Source organism: Giraffa tippelskirchi, chromosome 5, assembly GCF_054371585.1.
Source record: "Giraffa tippelskirchi isolate mGirTip1 chromosome 5, T2T-mGirTip1v1.2.pri, whole genome shotgun sequence".
Lineage (NCBI taxonomy): Eukaryota > Metazoa > Chordata > Mammalia > Artiodactyla > Giraffidae > Giraffa > Giraffa tippelskirchi.
Window position 1 is genome coordinate 170,516,772 of NC_137279.1, and position 20,165 is coordinate 170,536,936.

Here is a 20,165-nt window from a genome sequence, read left to right on the forward strand (position 1 = left end):
GGGTTGGGAAGATCCCTGGTGGAGGGCATGGCAACCCACTCCAGTATTCTTACCTGAAGAATCCCCATGGACAGAGGAGCCTGGCGGCTGTGGTCCACGGGGACGCAAAGAGTAGGAGACGACTGAGTGACTAAGCACAATACCTACCTTGCCTAATTATTAGCCATAAAAAGGATCATGGGATAGTCAACTAATCATCACATCTGATTATTTTTACATTGCCAATAAAATGAGAATGCTTGAAGGTTTTGCTAGCCTTCAAAACCCCAGGAATATAAACTATGCTATGCATATTATTAAGACTTCTTTTTCAAGAATTTTGAAACTCTTTTGTCATCATAAAGGTTTCACAATTCAGATACAATCAGATACAATTCAGATACAATTTCCTGCTTGAAATTTGTTCTTTACTGTCTATTAGTATATGGGTACCTTGGGGTACAAGAGAACAAAATGCACAAAGGCAGTGATTTCAATGGAATTCTTCACTGTTAAAATTTATTATCAAGTCCACACAATCTATGTGCGTCAATTACAAGATACAAATAAGTAAGAGACAGATTCTCCCCACATATCTTTTCAGTTGCTACCAGTATATAGCCAAATTGTGCCATCCAACTAACAAGAAGTTTTACACATATCCACGTGTAAGGGTATTACTGAAGAACATGCCTAGAACAATGGCCCTCATGCACAAGAGGTGTTAAATGTGTGTTCTTGAAAGTAAGATCCATTTTAAATTGCAAGGGAACAGAGAGGAGTCAGGAGATCTCAAGGTCAGTTCCATCTATCACTAATAATTCTAGACTTTGGGCAAATCACTTGTTCTCTTTGGACCAGAATATTTTTGAGTAAAGAAGAAGTAAAATTGGATGCCAGCTCTAATACGTCACGGTCTACATATAAATAGTTTTTAATTAGCAAACAAAATTTTCAGTAAGGCTAACTCAGATTTTTCAACTGATGTTACAGTATAAGAATGTTGGCTAAAGGGAAATCAAGTTTTTGAAGAAGATTTTAAAAACTGCCCCCAATGAAGAGTCAGATTAGTATCATGTTCCTCCAATACCTAGTTTGGTCATTAGAGTTATTTTAATAAACTACAGAACTGAAGATGGTAAGTTAAAAATAAACAATTTGACTAGACTAGAACCTTGATTTAAGTTCAAAGATACTCTTGGTGTTATCATACTTGACACGAGGACAACAAGCTGAGGTTGTGAAGATTAAATGAGATAATGGAAGTAAGGCATGTATTTCAGGTTTATGACATACTGTTAAGTACTCAAAATGTTAACTATTTTTTATATTAGGTTGAACATATGAAATTGTTTTTCTAGGTCAAAAGCAGTCAAATCCTGTCAAGTTCATATGATTCAATCTATGTTCTGTGACTTTTTAACCCGAAAAACCTTCATGATTCTCACTGCCTATATCAAATACAATTATGCAGTATGACGTTCAAGACTCCTTATAATCTGACCTTCATTTAAGCTTTCTGACTTCTCTGGGAAATTCCCTTCCATATACACCACTCTAAGCTGGCCACTCTAATCTCCTACATCACTTGGCCTTTCTATCCCATGCTTTTTCCCCCTGCTATTTCATTCCTTTTGGTATGACTTCTCTCCCTAGAAAAAATCATACCCATCCTTCAAGGCTTCAGCCTCACCAGGCAAAATTAGCTGCTTCATTATCTGAGCTTTCATAGCCGCTTGTTCTTCCTGCCTCCACAGAATTCATGCCAGAGAATTACCACAGTTGTTTACAGGTCTGTCTCCTGGAGCTGTTTTTAAGGTACTCCAGGGCAAGGATTGTTCTTATCTGTCTTTGTTTCCCTCCAACGGAGCACAGTGGCTGTCTCATAGTTAGCACTCTAAATATTTGTTAAAGTAAAATGAATATATTCACATGGCAGGTGAAGATACGGCCTCTCAGAAATAAATGATAAATAGATGAATCTCAAAGATGATTCTAAAAAAATTAACTTTTGGAATCTACCCTTGCACAAAATCATTTTTTCTGAAGTGAGATATCTCTGCTAAAGAATGATCTTTCCCCCTCTAATAAATGTTCAAGTGACTAAAATCAGAAACTCTATAAAGTGGAAGTCTCTCTTTAGAATAAACCCATGAGCTGAAGCCATGAGCTTTCAACGGAGACATTATTTTATTGCTAGAGGGGGAGATGCTCTGGCTGCAACCTTATTTAATGAGTATAATGGGAGGGTTTGCACACTGAAATTGTGCTTCTATAGCTGGAGAGGTCTTCAATCACAGAGAACTCCAATAAGGCCTGGATGATGTAGAAAGTATGGAAAAGAGGAAAGTGCTGCTGATGTTACAGCTTGGAGTATAAATTCATCACCTGCTCACATTCCCAAGCTCCAAACAACCACAACTCTGAAAAAACTCTAGGAAATTCAAGTGCTTAGGAGAATTAATAGTGTACTCTAAATATCATGTAACTAATATAACTACTTATATGGACAGTAACATTGATTAATATTTAATATGCATATGTACATGTCAGTAAAGTTAAATCATTATATACAGATGGACAGGTATATAATTAGTTTAAAAAGAGAGAAGATAGTTCTGCACTAGGACTATCATGCTATTTCTAGCCAGTTTGTAACTCCAGAGGATTTGTTTTCAAACTTTTTTCCAGCAAGTAAATTTTTCAAAGTAAAATCTTAGGAAAATCCCTAACACATAACAAGTAAAATGGTGCAGGTCTCCTGGTGGGGGGAAGATTGGGTCCCATTAAATATCTATACCCTGCCCCCACGTACTTCCTGGGCACTCTGAAGAACTCAGAAACCAGTGAGGAAACCAACCTAGTCTAGTCTAAATGATAATATTGTGGGTAAAAGGTGAATTGAGGGTCAGAAGACTTGGGTTCTAGCACCAAAGCTACCACCCTTAGGCCCAAGTTTCCTTATCTATTACATCTAATTTAAAGCATTTTGTAATTGTCATATAGAGATGTGAGAGCTGCACCATAAAGAAGGCTGAGTACCAAATTATTGATGCTTTTGAAATATGGTGCTGGAGAAGACTCTTGAGAGTCCCTTGGACAGCAAGGAAATCAAATCAGTCAATCCTAAAGGAAATCAATCCTGAATATTCATTGGAAGGACTGAAGCTGAAGTTGAAGCTCCAATACTTAGGCCACCTGATGTGAAGAGCTGACTCACTGGAGAAGACCCTGATGCTGGGAAAGATTGAAGGCAGGAGGAGAAGGGGATGATAGAGGATGAGATGGTTGAATGGCATTACTGACTCAGTGGATATGTGTTTGAACTCCGGGAGATAGTGAAGGACAGGGAAGCCTGGCATGCTGCAGTCCACAGGGTCGCGAAGAGTTGGACACGACTTAGCTACTGAACAACAACAATTGTTATCTGATACTCCAAATGGCAAGTCTCAGCTTCTGAGGCTCCCCAGCGAAGTAGGGTAATAGTGCTTACTTCTCTTATACTTTCTACCTACCTTATAGCTTCACAATTAATCCACTTTCCAGTCATTATTCACTTACAGAAATATAAACTTCAATAATTAATAGCAAAGACAACACAGGTTTTACAAGCACCCAGAGGGGGCTTGGAAAATAAAAATGGTGTCTCTATCTTATCCTTCAAGATATACCTCTTTTTGTTGAGAAAAGCTGTCTGTAGTTTTCCCGAGTCCTGGGACTTCCCTGGTGATTCAGTGGCTAAGACTCCATGCTCCCAATGCAGGGGGCCTGGGTTTGATCCCTTGTCAGGGAACTAGAGCCCATGTGCTGCAACAAAGAGTTTGCTGGTCGCAACTAAAGATCCCATGCGCTGCAACTAAGACCTAGTGCAGCCAAATAAATAAAAATTGAGAAAAAAAGTTTCCCAAGAATTCTGCCAACTGCTTGGTTGTGTAGATTATATCTCCTTAATTTTTCTTACACCCAGTGCTACTGTCATGGTTCAAGTCTTTGCATCTCTTTCCTGGATTATTATCATCAACATAGTCTTACCTCCAGTTTTGACTGAATCCCACTTACCAACCATAGTGACCTTTCTAAAATTTCAATCTAACTACATTGCTTCCTTGATTAAATGTCCATCTCCTCTTGTACTGAGATTTTCAATGAATGGTCTATAAAGGAGTACCCAGCAGACCTATAACAGGCTCCACAAATTATAAACCATTGTTTCATGACACAAAGATGGGTAAGTTCATAGTCTTTTTTTTGCATGTCTGTTTCTCTTATTAGGCTTAACCTCCTTAAGGGTAGGATCATATCTGACTCATAATCAAATGGTTGAATAAATTGAAAAATGCAACCTTCCCTAAGCCAAGCTTTCAAATAGATGTTTTTCTCATTTTTAAGCTATATAAAGCTATAGGTAGTTCTGTTTCATTTGCAAAGTGCTTTCACATAAAAACTACTATCTATTGAGCATAAATGTTCAATAAGTAATATGCCAGGCACCAGTCTTAGCTCTTTACATGCACTAACTCACTTAATATCACAATAATCTTATAAGGTAGGTACTATTACTGTTATCCCTGCATTGACAGATGAGGGCAACTAAGGAAGAGAGAGTTAAGTATGCATACACTGACTCATTATAATCATTCAACAAACATTTTCAGAGTATTATTGTGATATTCTCACAACCAACCATGAGAAAGACAGGATATAAGCAATCATCACTTTGAAATAAGGGCCAAGGAGAAACCATGTCTTGGTCATCCTTGGAGATTCTTGGAGTATTCAGAATAGAATCACATTCAATCAATATCTGTTAAATAAGTGTTGAATCAGTGCCCCTGAAATCTGGTGGTGGGATTTTCTACATCAACCACTTTCCCAGACTGATGCTTGAGAGAAGGAACCCTTCCTTCTCTTGATCAAACTCAGATACACTTGAGAGTACAAGGAGGCTTTGTTAATAACTATGCTTAGACAATAGGCATAAATCAGCACTGTCCAAGGCAAATCAGGTTACATGGTCACATTAGCTAAAACCAGCTTAATCTGATACCTACTTAGGATGTTGACAAAGTCCCTGGTGAATATGTGCTGGTTATGGTCAACCTTGCTAAGACACTTAGCACAGCAATATGTGAGGAGCATGTGGTCAAAAACAACAACAGAAAAAGAAAGGCCATTATCCAGAAAGTCCACTGATAGTCACACTCTACAAGAACACTCTCTGGAATTACATTCAAAGAAACAACATTTAGGTAAAAAACCGTATACTTGTGTATGTATCATTGTACAAGCTATTCTCTCTGCCTGGATCACAATTTCCCCTGCTTCTTCTGCTTGGTGAACACATACTCACCCCTCAATATCAAGTCCAAGTATTAATTCCCAGAGCACCTACTATGTGCCAGACACTAGGAATTCAACATTAAACAAGGCACACAAATCTCCTGCCTTGAGAGATTATATCAGACTAGGAGCAGACAGCAAAGCTTCCCAATTTCCCCCAGGCAGAATTAACAGTTCCCTTTTTGACATCTCATAGAACTTGTCCCTAAGACTATTCCATTCCTCATGGAATTGCAATGACTGCCTTCCATGTCTCCCTTCCACTCAAGACTGAGAGCTCTTCTAGGGCAAAAGCCAGTGTTCATCTATGTCCCCATGACTGCCACAGTGCTGGGTTACCTGACTGAACTGAAAGCCACATGCTTCCCCCCTCATGATGTCATACCCTATGAATATTCCCTAGAGTTAACTGCTTGATTTCTGAAGATTTACAAACCACTAAGCAATTCCTTGGCATCCACAATGTACTTTTCTTAGTTCTGGGATAGGGGATGCAGCAAGAACATGACATGGTTCAGGATCTTTGAACATTTACCATTACACTAAGGAGGCCAAGCTTACTTATGGGCATAAGGACAGAATAAGACAAGAGAGTGCACAATCAAGGACTAGACTATGTGAATTGACGTCAAAGTGTTTGTCGCTCAATCGTGTCCAACTCTTTGCAACCCTATGGACTGTAGCCCACCAGGCTCGTCTGTCCATGGAATTCTCCAGGCAAGAATACTGGAGTGAGTAGACATTCCCTTCTCCAGAGGATCTTCCAAACCCAGGGATCGAACCCAGGTCTACTGCACTGCAGGCAGATTCTTTACTATCTGAGCCACCAGGGAAGCCTCTAGTAGGTCAGACCCAAAACATTCCCTAAGTTTAGAGAGTTGAGATATCACTATGGGCCCAAGGAAACCAGTAAATACAAGCATTATAGAATGTCATCCCTCACTTTTAGCCCAGCAATGTTGCCAGGTACCCCCCAGAGTTCACTACTCTCCAAATCATCCCCAAATATGCCAGAATATCCATACATGGGCCATATTCTCTCCATCTCTTATGCTTCTGCACACAAACTGGTGCCCTTGGTTGGGATGTCCCCCAAGCCCTTAATGTGTCTGATAGTAATTAAGAGTCAGCTCAAAAGTCACCCCCTTTGTGACACCATCCCTGACCTTACCAGAAAGAACTAGCCACGCTTTCACTGTATGTCCAATCCTGCTCCTTTCCCATGTACACACCCATCATACCCTGGGGTCTTCACATATAATTGTATCCATCACTTATTTATCTACATGTGCATCTGCCCTAGCGGCTTCCCAGGTGGCTCAGTGGTAAAGAAACTGCCTGCCAAGCAGGAGATGTGGGTTTGATCCTTGGGTTTGGAAGATCCCCTGGAGAAGGAAATGGCAATCCACTCCAGTATTCTTGCCTAGAAAATCCCATGGACAGAGGAGCCTGGTGTGTTATAGTCCATGAGGTCGCAAAGAGTTGGACCAGACTTAGCAACTAAACAACAACAACCGTCTCCCGTACTAAGCTGTGAACTTATTGAAGGCAAAGACCCTCATTCATCTTTGTATCTCAAACACAATGCCTGCTACAGAGTTTGTGGATGGCCAGATGGATGAATGGGTCAACATATAGAGGGAACCTGTTATAAAGTGGGCTGTAACACCACCACCCCTTCCCCTCCACCCCAAAGAAAAAGCATCAGCTAAGATAACCAATTGTGGTCTAGCGAAAGAGTTTGGAAGTGTAGATAACTGAGTACTAATCTTGATTCACATCTCATAGACCTTGAACAAGTCACTTAATCTCTCTGAACCTCAAGTAGTCTTGTCTATTAAATCGGAATAAGTCATGAAATCCCTAGCTCATACAATAATAGCCAGGAGTTTTAAATGAGAAGATAGAAGTGCAAGTGCTTAGAAAAAAATATTTCAATTTAATATTACTTCATGGGGCAATAGCATCAGCCACAGTAATGTTATCTAGAAATATTTTAAACAAAGGCCAATACTTTTTTTCCTTCCAAACTAACACATGGCTGTGCTTTTTCGAAGTCTGTTAAAAGAACAAATAGGTGACAAACCTTTGTGTTGGGAGTTTCTGGGGTGAGTTTCTTTTTCTCTTACTAGATAGGAAAAAGAGGATTTGTCCTCTTTATGGGTCTGGGACTTCAGCTCTCAAGGTCTAAACACTTTTGATGGTCTTGAACTAATTTCGGCCACCATCGACAGAATGAGAGTGGAAAAATCCCCACCATATCTGCCTTGTCAGGTGGTGGAGGAAAGAACTTTCTAAATAGCCTCATTATTGGTCCCAGCTGAATTCTGCTCCTGTTCCATGATGCCAGCAAAAGCATTTTAGTAAGATGCCGCCAGCATCAGAAACAGATCCTCTTACAGCTTCCTGTAAGCGTATCTGCAATGGCAGAAGGTGGCGGGCAGCCAGGTGTGATCCCGCGTGCTAAAAACCTCCAATACATCAAGCTGGAAGAACAATTTACGAAATGAAATTCAGTGTTCTATTTCTACTCCAAGAACTCAGTTTAAGGCACCAGAAATTCAGCTAGGTAATTTGGTTCCAATTCTCTGCTGCTTTACCAAATCAGAGAATCTCACAGAGAGAAATGTCCTCTTATTCTTCTGGCTTCCAAGGCCCCCACCCACCCCAACAGCATATCCCAAACAAAGGGTCACTGGACTCTGCTTATAGAGCTTCAATGAGAGAAGGTTATTCACTTCTTTCCCAATAATTTGCCCAATTTTAGTTAGTTCTGGCCATGGGGCAAGGACTACTACGTGTCCACCAAATCTTGTCTCCCTTCCTGCCTGGCCACCCAGCTAGGCAACAGTGGGGCTGAGTTAATTGGGTTCTGGCCATTGGAATGTGGGTAGAAACAAACACTTCTAAGCCTGGTCCATAAATAACTTCTGTATGATGTTTTATCTTCTCATTCTTGACTACTAAGTAGATGCAGAGGTACCAAGGAAAACTCCCAGCCAGTAAAGGAAGGCAGAGCCACTAAATGGGAGGGGCTGGGTCCTGAATGAGAGCAACACAGCCTCTTCAGCAATACAGTCTCTTCAAACTCTGGTACGAGTAAGAAGTAACCTTGTTAAGTCTCTGAGATTTGCGGGTTGTTTGTTTATTGTAGCAAACCTTTCCTTCCATTTATTCAAATGGCAATACCACACTAAGTGTCTTAGAATTTACTGTATCTCCACCTCCCTTAGAAGCCTTATTGGTACATTTTGTAGAGAATATTTTAGTGTAGATCTGTGTACTATGAGCTGTTGACTACACTAAAGCCTTTGACGGTGTGGGTCACAACAAATTGTGGAAAATTCTTCAACAGATGGGAATACCAGACCACCTTACCTGCCTCCTGGGAAATCTGTATGCAGGTCAAGAAGCAACAGTTAGAACCAGATATGGAACAACAGACTGGTCCCAAATTGGGAAAGGAGTACGTCAAGGGTGTATATTGTCACCTTGCTTATTTAACTCATTTGCAGAGTACATCATGTGAAATGCCAGGCTGCATGAATCACATCTGGAATCAAGATTGCCAGGAGAAATATCAATAACCTCAGATATGCAGATGACACTACCCTTATGGCAGAAAGCAAAGAGGAACTAAAGAGCCTCTTGATGAAAGTGAAAGAGGAGAGTGATAAAGCTGGCCTAAAATTCAACATTCAAAAACTAAGATCATGGCTTCTGGTCCCATCACTTCGTGGCAAATAGATGGGGAAACAATGGAAACAGTGAGAGACTTTATTTTCTTGGGCTCCAAGTCACTGCAGCCATGAAATTAAAAGACACTTGCTCCTTGGAAGAAAAGCTATGACCAACCTAGACAGCATATTAAAAAGCAGAGACATTACTTTGCCGACAAAGGTTCATATAGTCAAAGCTATAGTTTTTCCAGTAGTCATGTATGGATGTGAGAGTTGGACTATAAAGAAAGCTGAGCACTGAAGAAGTGATGCTTTTGAACTGTGGTGTTGGACAAGGCTCTTGAGAGTCCCTTGGACTGCAAGGAGATCCAACCAGTCCATCCTAAAGGAAATCAGTCCTGAATATTCATTAGAAGGACTGATGCTGAAGCTGAAGTGCCAATACTTTGACCCCCTGATGCAAAGAACTGACTCTTTAGAAAAGACCCTGATGCTGGAAAAGATTGGATGGCATCACTGACTTGGAGGACATGAGTTTGAGCAAGCTCTGGGAGTTGGTGATGGACAGGGATGCCTGGCATGCAGCAGTCCATGAGGTTGCAAAGAGCTGGACATGACTGAGTGACTGAACTGACTGACTACAAGTTCCTGAAAAGTGAAAATGAGTAGTGCAGGAAGGCAGGGGAAGGGGGTATGGGAAGGAAGGAAGGGTGGGGAAGGTTAGATTTTTTTCAAGGACCAGTGTCCGTAAGCATGTGAGTTTCATTTATCTCTTTTAACTATCAGACAGACCAAACTATCACCATTTTAAAGAAGAGGAAAAGACAGATTGATGTACAGAACCCCTGACTGAGGCTGCTTGGCCTCTGCCATTTTCCACTGATCTCAGCACCAGAATCCTCCAACTGCCTCCAGTGGACAGACTTTCTTACAATCTCTACCTGCCTAATGCCCAAATATCAATCTCAGAATCCCAATGCTGTGCTTTCCATGCTGGGACCCCAAAAGCCAGGTTTTTACATGACTCTTAAAACAAACAACTGAATCCCTTGGACACTGAGGTTCCCCACTTGGCTTTCTTCTGCAGGTGGCCTTAGCCAGTAGCTGCGTTCTTCTGCACCTGGCTTCATCCATGCCACCCAAGGTAGCATCCACTGAAAACACACATCCACCTCTCCAGTCCATTCTAACTACAAAAAAGGTGAGAAAGAAGTTTTTAAGAAGCCAATACTTGAGAAAATGCTGAAATTCAAAGTTTAAAAGACATATATCAAAATTTGTTTTCTTCATCGCAATTAGAAACTATGAAGGTTACCTAGAATCTAAAAGGTAACTTACATGGTCACAATGTCTTATCTCTTTAACTTAATTTGGCCAGTTTTTAAGAATATGTATTAAGTACCCTCCTCTCTGTTCCTATTTCCTCCCCTGTTTCCTTTCCACTTTTGCAGCACTTTTCATGCTGTAATGATAGGTTTATAGGTCTTTCTTTCCCACTATATTGAGAGCTCTGCAAGGCCACAGATCATGTCTAATTCTCCTCTTGATCCCAGTGTCTGGCAGTGGACCAGATAATTCTTAGGGAGCTGGTTGGTTTTTAGGGTGGCTCATAGTCACAGAGCTTTGCTGTGGAATCCTCAAGCCTTGCTTTAGGTCAACATCATCGGCTGTTAAATAGAGCTGTGGTTGTACCCTGCTTGCTTCCACCTTGTCTAGGAACCCTGTCTAGGAACCAAATATAGTCATCTGAATGGACCTGAAGCATCACTGCAACTCACCAAGGTTTAACTGATTATTCTACTGAATAGCATTTGGAGAACAATGTCTGTAGGAGGATGTGAGAGGTGCTCACTAGCTATGTGGGTGGGTTTTCTTTCTTGTTTCCTGGTTTCTAGAGCCTTGAGTGATCCAAGGAGCCTGTCCGTCCTCAGAGATGGTTAACATTATGAAAGTAGCGTTACCACTCTGCTAACACCTGTAGACCAGGGACAGGGTTTCTTTTATTTCAAGAATTTATGAGGTGGGGGGATAGGAGGGAGGCTCAAGATGGAGGGAATATATATATATATATATATATATAATTATGACTAATTCTCATTGTTGTATAGCAGAAACCAACACTGTAAACATTGTAAAGCAATTATCCTCCAATTAAAATTTTTTTTAATAAATTTATTTATTTTAGTTGGGGGCTAATTACTTTACAATATTGTAATAGTTTTTGCCATACATTGACATGAATCAGCCATGGGTTTACATGTGTTCCCCTTCCTGGACCCCCCACCCACCTCCCTCCCCATCCCATCCCTCTGGGTCATCCCATTGCCCCGGCCCTGAGCCCTTGTCTCATGCATCGAACATGGAATGGTGTTCTGTTTCACATATGATAATATACACGTTTCAATGCTATTCTCCCAGAACGTCCCACCCTCACCTTCTCCCTCAGAGTCCATAAAATTGTTCTATGCATCTGTGTCTCTTATTCTGTCTCGCATATAGGGTTATCGTTATCATCTTTCAAATTCCATATATATGCATTAGTATACTGTATTGTTGTTTTTCTTTCTGGCTTACTTCACTCTGTATAATGGGCTCCAGTTTCATCCATCTCAGTAGAACCGATTCAAATGTATTTTTTTTAATGGCTGAGTAATATTCCATTGTGTATATGTACCACAGCTTCCTTATCCATTCGTCTGCTGATGGACATCTAGGTTGCTTCCATGTCCTGGCTATTGTAAACAGTGCTGCGATGAACATTGGGGTACACGCGTCTCTTTCAATTCTGGTTTCCTCGGTGTATATGCCCAGCAGTGGGATTGCTGGGTCATATGGCAGTTCTATTCCCAGTTTTTTAAGGAATCTCCACACTGTTCTCCATAGTGGCTGTACTAGTTTGCATTCCCACCAACAGTGTAAGAGGGTTCCCTTTTCTCCACACCCTCTCCAGCATTTATTGCTTGTAGACTTTTGGATAGCAGCCATTCTGACTGGTGTGAAATGGTACCTCATTGTGGTTTTGATTTGCATTTCTCTAATAATGAGTGATGTTGAGCATCTTTTCATGTGTTTGTTAGCCATCTGTATGTCTTCTTTGGAGAAATGTCTGTTTAGTTCTTTGGCCCATTTTTTGATCGGGTCGTTTATTTTTCTGGAATTCAGCTGCAGAAGTTGCTTGTATATTTTTGAGATTAATTGTTTGTCTGTTGCTTCATTTGCTATCATTTTCTCCCATTCTGAAGGCTGTCTTTTCACCTTGCTTATAGTTTCCTTTGTTGTGCAAAAGCTTTTAATTTTAATTAGGTCCCATTTGTTTATTTTTGCTTTTATTTCCAATATTCTGGGAGGTGGGTCATGGAGGATCCTGCTGTGATTTATGTCGGAGAGTGTTTTGCCTATGTTTTCCTCTAGGAGTTTTATAGTTTCTGGTCTTACGTTTAGATCTTTAATCCATTTTGAGTTTATTTTTGTGTACGGTGTTAGGAAGTGTTCTAGTTTCATTCTTTTACAAGTGGTTGACCAGTTTTCCCAGCACCACTTGTTAAAGAGATTGTCTTTTCTCCATTGTATATTCTTGCCTCCTTTGTCGAAGATAAGGTGTCCATATGTGCGTGGGTTTATCTCTGGGCTTTCTATTTTGTTCCATTGATCTATATTTCTATCTTTGTGCCAGTACCATACTGTCTTGATGACTGTGGCTTTGTAGTAGAGCCTGAAGTCAGGCAGGTTGATTCCTCCAGTTCCATTCTTCTTCCTCAAGATTGCTTTGGCTATTCGAGGTTTCTTATATTTCCATACAAATTTAGGGAAATTTTTTTTTAAATGAGCTAATACAGTCATTAAAAAAAGAACTTTATGAGGCATAAGGTCACACATTTTTAGATCTCATAGTTTGTCTGAGGTTGGATTATTAAATATTTGCTTCCAATTTTGACATCAGCTGGATCCACTGGTGTGAGGGTACCAAATCTGTGGTGAGGTAGATGAGAAGCTCAGAATTTCATTAGAGATGCGTGTGGAAGAGTTGGTCTACAGAGAGAAGGGATGACCTCCTAAAAGAATTCTATGATTCAGATGTTTTATACAAATGTGAATTAATAACTCAGCATGGCAGGGAAGACAAAACCAGCACAATAATGCTGTTCAGGTATTATGTGCGTTTATCTTTAATTAAGTGATTTCAGGAGCCCAGCAGTGAGTTCTGAGCATAGCAAAGAACTCTGGCTGCAGTGACATCATGACGCTAATGTATCTTTTACTCCTGGTTTAATGGAAGACAGGTCAGCTGCCACCCATCAGTGAGCCAAGACATTGCCAGTCAAAAAAAAGCGCTATTTCTTACCAGTCAAAAAAAAAAGCTATTTCTTACAAATAAAGCAAGTGCTCTGAAGCATTCACAACTCAAATCCACAAAAGGAACCCAGAGCATCAAAGAAACCATCAGAACAATTTTTTTCTAAAACATGGATCATGGCACTTCCCTGGAGGTCCAGTGGTTGACATGCCATGCTTCTACTGCAGAGGGTGTGGGTTCTATCCGTAGTTGGGGACCTAAGATCCTGCATGCCGCATGGCGTGGCCAAAAACGGAATACAAAAACAGAGAAATAAAAAACCACAGATCATTCTAAATAATCTTGTAATTCTCAGGTCTGCTGGGTCTAAGAACCAGAATTTAGTAAGACAATAAAACCTGTATATTAGTCAGCTTGGACTATCATAACAAAATATCATAGACCGAGTGATTTAAACAACAGAAGTTTGTTTTCCCACAGTTCTGGAAGTTGGAAGCCTTAGATCAAGGTGTTATGGGTTCTGATGATGGTGATTTTCCTGGCTCATAGACGCGATCACTTTCATGTTGGCTGTGGACTCACATGGCAGAGAGAGGGAAAGATGTCTCTCCTCCTCTGCTTATAAGGCCACCAGTCCTACTGAATTAGGACCCTACATTTATGACTTCATTTAACCTCAAGTGGGCTTCCCTGGTGGCTCACACGATAAAGAATCTGCCTGTAGGCAGGAGACCCAGGTTCGATCCCTGGGTGGGGAAGATCCTCTGGAGAAGAGAATGGCTACCCATTCCGGTATTCTTGCCTGGAGAATCCCATGGACAGAGGAGCCTGGTGGGCTATGGTCCATGGGGTTGCAAAGAGTTGGACACGACTGAGTGACTAACACTTTTAACCTCAAATACTTCCTAAAACCCCCATCTTTAAATACAGTCACACTGGGTGTTAAGAGCTTCAACATGTAAATTTCAGACATAATTTTAGACATTATTTAGTCTACAGCAAGTTTTATGTAGAAAAGTCAGCGTCTACTTCAGGTGGTTACAATTTACATCACATCACTAAGGAGAAATTCACAAAAATAAAAATGATCTGTCCTCAGTGGGTCATTTTAGCAAAGAATTTTTAAAAATAGAAGCTAGATGTATTCTGTTTGTTGTTCATTGCCAAAGCTGTAAAATATACTTTTCTGGAGATTGTGAGAAAAGAAGCAATAGAAAGTCCTGGCATGGAAGACATGAACACCAAGCATCTTTACTCTGTAACTAAGTAGCTGTGTCTAGTTAGTAACATCTTGGCTAAATCCCTAACCCTCTCTGTGCCTCTGTTTCCTTATTACACCAAGCTGGTTTAAATAAGAAAACACATTAATTTAAAATAAATCATATTTCAGAGTTCCATTTCTGGGTGGCTGTTTTGGGGATCCAAATCAGTATAGTGATTAGGAAAAGAATCTCCTGCTCCAACAAGGTCTATCTAAGGAAAATAATGGATGATAAAATAAATATCCTTAAAGTGTGGGCTCATTTTCTTTAGTTTTAAGCCAATAAGATAATTGATTTTCCCTCTACACCCACCCTCTTCCTTGGTACCAGCACTCTCCCTTTGGAAAAACAGGTAAGAACATCAGTGTGTGTGTGTGCGCTCAGTTGCTCAGTCATGTCCGACTCTTTGCAACCCCACGGACTATAGCCTGCCGGGCTCCCCTGTCCATGGTATTTTCCAGGCAAGGATACTGAGTGAGTTGCCATTTCCTGCTCCAGGGGATCTTCCTGACTCAAGGACCAAACCTGCCTTTGGGAGTCTCTCCCTTTAGATGAAGAATAGCCAAGGCCAGGGAGTGACTTGAGGTGTTCATAATGAAGGACCAGCCTTGGATCTGTGGAGCTCCTGAGACAATGCACTGACACCACAGCAGCCCCCAGCCCTCTAGAATAAAATACAACCTCCCGTCTGTGAAAAACAAGCAACAAAGGAACACTGGCAGCGATCTAATTATCTGGGGCGGCAGTGTGGGGGGCGGGGGGCAAGTGCGCACCACTCCTTGGACAGCAGGAGGGAGGGGTGGTAGAGCTCACAGCAAGAAGAGCTCTGAAAATGTATCTCTTACAGAGAATTCAGGCTTCTGGCTTAAACACATTAATTCCATTGCAGAGAGTCACTGAACAATTTCCCAAGGATTCCCAAGATCTCTTAAGCCATAAAAAGCATCCTTATTATGTTAGTATGCTAAAGGGTTCCTCTGCATACTATTCCAGGAGTTAGCATGGAGAGCATAAAAAAAGCTGAGTGATTCCAAGGAACTAAACAAAGAAATACCTCTAAAGCTTATCTAGACATACCTCTTTTTGAAATCTATTTTTTTTCAAAGCCAAATTGGAAAAAAAGATTTACACCAATTTCGGGGAAGGTACTACAGGACCAGGTATTTACAACTCAAACAATTTCAATGTTCCTTTATACAACTAAAAAGCACCTTCTAAACCAGACATACTCATCAAAGCATAAAATAGGAATAAAATATGAGTAACCATTTATCCAATCTGGGATTTTTCTAAGTTTAAAAGAAACTAACAAGAAAAAAAATTGACAGAATGGACTACATGTAAATTTAAAAGCTTAATAAGACTAAAACAGTAAAAATTATAAGAAACATAAGATGGAAAAACATTTGCCACAGATATAAAACAGGATTACTGCTTTTACTATTTAAAGCACTCACATAAATATATTACAAAAGACATCAACATAGACTCAGACAAAATATGTGAACAGTTACCCATAAGAGGGCTTAAAATTGACTAAAAAACATTTGGAAAATATTGGGTTGGCCAAAAAGTTATTTTGATTTTTTTCCATAAGATGTTAACCTCATGACTAGTTTATAAAACACAGACATGAAAACAACAGTGATGAGGGCAGGTTTCCAGTTTTATCTCCCCCTTCACTGCTCACTTGAAAAAGAGGCTTGCAGGAATAAATCCAGTCAGGTTCAGGAGCTTTTTATCGGCTCACAGTCTCAGAGGGTAAAGTTTTTACTATGCCATGCATTAAATATTATCAGTTTTTAAAGTCTTTTTTAATTTGATACAATAAATAAAAATAGTAGCTCATCTGTTAAGGAGATGATATCGAAATGACATTTGGAGAGGTCTATACCAGGAACAATAGTCTTCTTTTGCTCACCATTCTGATGCAGATGTAGGGTCAAGGGAAAGGGGGCAACCTTGTTTTTAGGCTCTGGCTGCCCGTAGGTCCAGCAAAAGGAATCCTCTGCAAGGTCCAGCCCAGGTTACCAGGACTGAAGACGGGGCCCGGCTGTGCACCTCTGCTTGCCATCACTCTCTGCACTTACACATCTCTGTGTGACCTGATAAGAAAATGGGCTGAGAAAAGAATTCAGGTGTTCTTGAAACTCCGGCCACGTGTCAATTTATATCATCCCCTTATCAAGTGAGATTCCTTTATTCATTCAACAAAAATGTCTGGATATCTATAATGTGCAGGCATCATTTGAGTCACCTATCAAAAAAGCTAATACTTTTCTTTTTTGTCTATTTCACTTTATATTAAAACCACTTTACTGAGGGGATGGTTTCACAGATGTATACTTAGCTAAGACTTTTGAAACTGATCACACTAGCAAGGGTGCAGTGTGACTGGTACCCTTATGTGGAACTTACGTGGAACTGAAGCAACTTAGCATGCACACATGCACATGTATACAAACGTGTTCAGTATAGAATCATGTTAGGCCCATACAAGGCTAGACCTACAAAGATGAAGGTGACATGAGCATACAATACAAAGGCAAATAAAATAAACTGATAGTAAGTTGTAACAGGTGCCATGAAGGAAACCCACAAGGGCTAAGAAAGAGAACAGGACCTACCTGAGACAGACATTCAGGAAAAACCTACAGATTTAAGCTTGGATCTAAAGGATGAGGAAAAAAACTAACAATTTGAGAGCTGAGACATGAACAGCTGATCCAGAGGGAGTGGCTGGTGCAAAGGTCCTGAGGCAGGAGCACTCCAGGGTTTTTCCGGGAACACACAGGTCAGTGTGGCTGGAATTGGACATCCATTTTTTTTTTTTAAATTTTAAAAATTCCTATAAGACAGTTTTTTTATTTTCACAGAATGTCACTTAATAAATATTTTACCAGGATGACTGAGGATACATCACAATGATGGAGGAAGAACTTGGGACAACTAAGGGATGGAAGCATTTTAAACCTCAGTTCATCAGATTTGTACTCTGCATGAGATCTTGAAACCTGGCAGACAGGTATGAGATGAAGTCAGAGAGGAAGGCAGAGCCAGATTATATAGCAAAAACGCTTATGCCCTTATGTTAAGTGAAAATAGGAGGGTCAAAAATTGTGTTCACAGTATGATCTCAGACATTAAAAATATGCATAAAAATGACTTGGAAGGAACATACTAGAATGTTAACAGTGATTACATGGGAGAGGCACAGAAAGCATTAGCTTTGGACCTAGGAAAAAAAACCAGAATGCTATATCCAGGCTACAGTACCTGCCACTCAGGAGGACAGTTATTTAACCTTTCTAAGACTTAGTTACCAAATCTACAAAGTTAGGATTATCTCACCTATCTCACAACAGTGGCTGACACACAGTAAGCACACCTTACTCAAAGAGCATTTTTTTAACTATTACTATCATTATTCTCGGAGAAGGAAATGGCAACCCACTCCAGTACTCTTGCCTGGAAAATCCTATGGACAGAGGAGCCTGGTAGGCTGCAGTCCATGGGTTCGCTAAGGGTCGGACACGACTGAGTGACTTCATTTTGACTTTTCACTTTGATGCACTGGAGAAGGAAATGGCAACCCATTCCAGTGTTCTTGCCTGGAGAATCCCAGGGACGGGGGAGCCTGGTGGGCTGCCGTCTGTGGGGTCGCACAGAGTTGGACACGACTGAAGTGACTTAGCAGCAGCAACCATTATTCTTGGATGAGAGGATTATGGGTGATTCATCTTTATGCGGGAGATCCAGTTTCGATCACCGGGTTGGAAAGTTCCCCTGGAGAAGGAATAGCTGCTCACTCCAGTATTCTTGCCTGGAGAATTCCATGGACAGAAGAGCCCGGCAGGCTACAGTCCATGGAGTCGCAAAGAGTCAGAATGATTGAACGACTAACACTTTCATCTTCTTTATACACTGTTTTATATTTTCCTAATTTTAAACACTTGAACATGTTTCTTTCAAAGTCATAAAAAAAGAAATTTAATTTTTTTTAATGTTTTGATGACTAAAGGAAAATGAACTATACTGTGTTAAATCAAATGCTTTTCCATTGCAACAAATGCATTTCCACTGGCATACAAGGCATTCAAGGCAGCCTCAAACATTGAAGGCAATGCAACATTTATAAGGGACCTTTAGCAATAAAGGTTCAGCTATGCAAACATGCAGAGATTCACAATTAACTTGAAATATCAAACAACTTGCTATTGACCTTTTAGGAGTGCCAACAATGCCGCAGGTTCTCCACAAAATACAAAATTAAGAAATATGGCTGTCCAGTTTGGTCCTTAAACAACTTTCAGAAACCTCTTAAAAAACACGGTAAGCATAATTCTCTTTGCTTAAATGCAACTGATTTTTAGATTTTCCAAAAACTGAGAGGATGTTAGTAGCAGTTCCCTGGAGAAATTCTTGATTTGCTAATTTACTTCCTTGAAAATGGAGTTTTCACCTAAAATTCTATGTTTAATGAGAAAGAAACTAACTGATGGACCTAGAAAAGGCTGATGAGCTTTGGTGCCCATCTGAAGGTAGTTAGAGATATTGTTAATCCAGAGAAAGCAAGCAGCAAGCTTTGGAGTCAGACACACCCGGATTCAACTTATAGTTTCAAACTTGGTGACTCTGGACAACTTAAATGATTACATTATTTCTTTAAGCTTCCAGTTCTCTCACCTGTGAACTACTTTGCTGGGTTAGTGATAATGTACCTAAAAAGCCCTGTAGATTACATGGCACCTAGTATGTGCTCAAGAAATGGTCAGTCTGTTCAGTCTGGTCACTCAGTTGTGTTGAACTCTTTGTGACCCCATGGACTGAAGCACGCAAGGCTTCTTTGTCCATCACCAAATCCTGGAGCTTGCTCAAACTCATGTCCATCGAGTCAGTGATGCCATCCAACCATCTCATCCTCTGTCATCCCCTTCTCTTCTTGCCTTCAGTCTTTTCCTGCATCAGGGTCTTTTTCAATGAGTCAGGTCTTTGTATCAGGTGGCCAAAGTATTGGAAGTTTCAGTTTCCAATGAAAATTCGGGACTTACTTCCTTTAGGATTGACTGGTTTGATCTCCTTGCAGTCCAGGGGACACTCAAGAGTCTTCTCCAACACCACAGTTCAAAAGCATCAATTCTTCAGCACTCAGCCTTCTTAATGGTCCAACTCTCACATCCTTACATGACTACTGGAAAAACCATAGCTTTGACTAGATGGACCTTTGTTGGCAAAGTAATGTCTCTGCTTTTTAATATGCTGTCTAGGTTGGTCACAGCTTTTCTTCCAAGGAGTAAGAGTCTTTTGATTCCATGGCTACAGTAACCATTTGCAGTGATTTTGGAGCCCAAGAAAATAGTCTGTCACTGTTTCCATTGTTTCCCCATCTATTTGCCATGAAGTGATGGGACCGGATGACATGATCTTAGCTTTCTGAATGTTGAGTTTTAGGCCAGCTTTATCACTCTCCTCTTACACTTTCATCAAGAGGCTCTTTAGTTCCTCTTCGCTTTCTGCCATAAGGGCTGTGTTATCTTCATAGCTGAGACCCAAGGCGGGTCAGAACCAAGATGGCAGAGTAGAAGGACGTGTGCTCTCATCTTCTACAAG

At 40.5% G+C, this 20,165-nt stretch overlaps 1 protein-coding gene across 8 annotated transcripts in view; it reads right to left on the reverse strand.

The window, feature by feature from the left end:
- ELAVL4 (ELAV like RNA binding protein 4) overlaps positions 1–20,165 on the reverse strand; it is a 151,799-nt gene that overhangs the window by 95,659 nt on the left and 35,975 nt on the right. For 4 of the 8 annotated variants that reach the window (XM_081485570.1, XM_081485567.1, XM_081485571.1 and 1 more), the window contains exon 2: positions 16,477–16,676. The exons of the other annotated variants lie outside the window; for them this stretch is intronic. In XM_081485570.1, coding sequence (XP_081341696.1) covers positions 16,477–16,479 — 3 coding nt within the window. In that variant the 5' untranslated portion in view covers positions 16,480–16,676. The remainder of the gene's footprint in view (positions 1–16,476; positions 16,677–20,165) is intronic. 8 annotated transcript variants of the gene reach the window in all.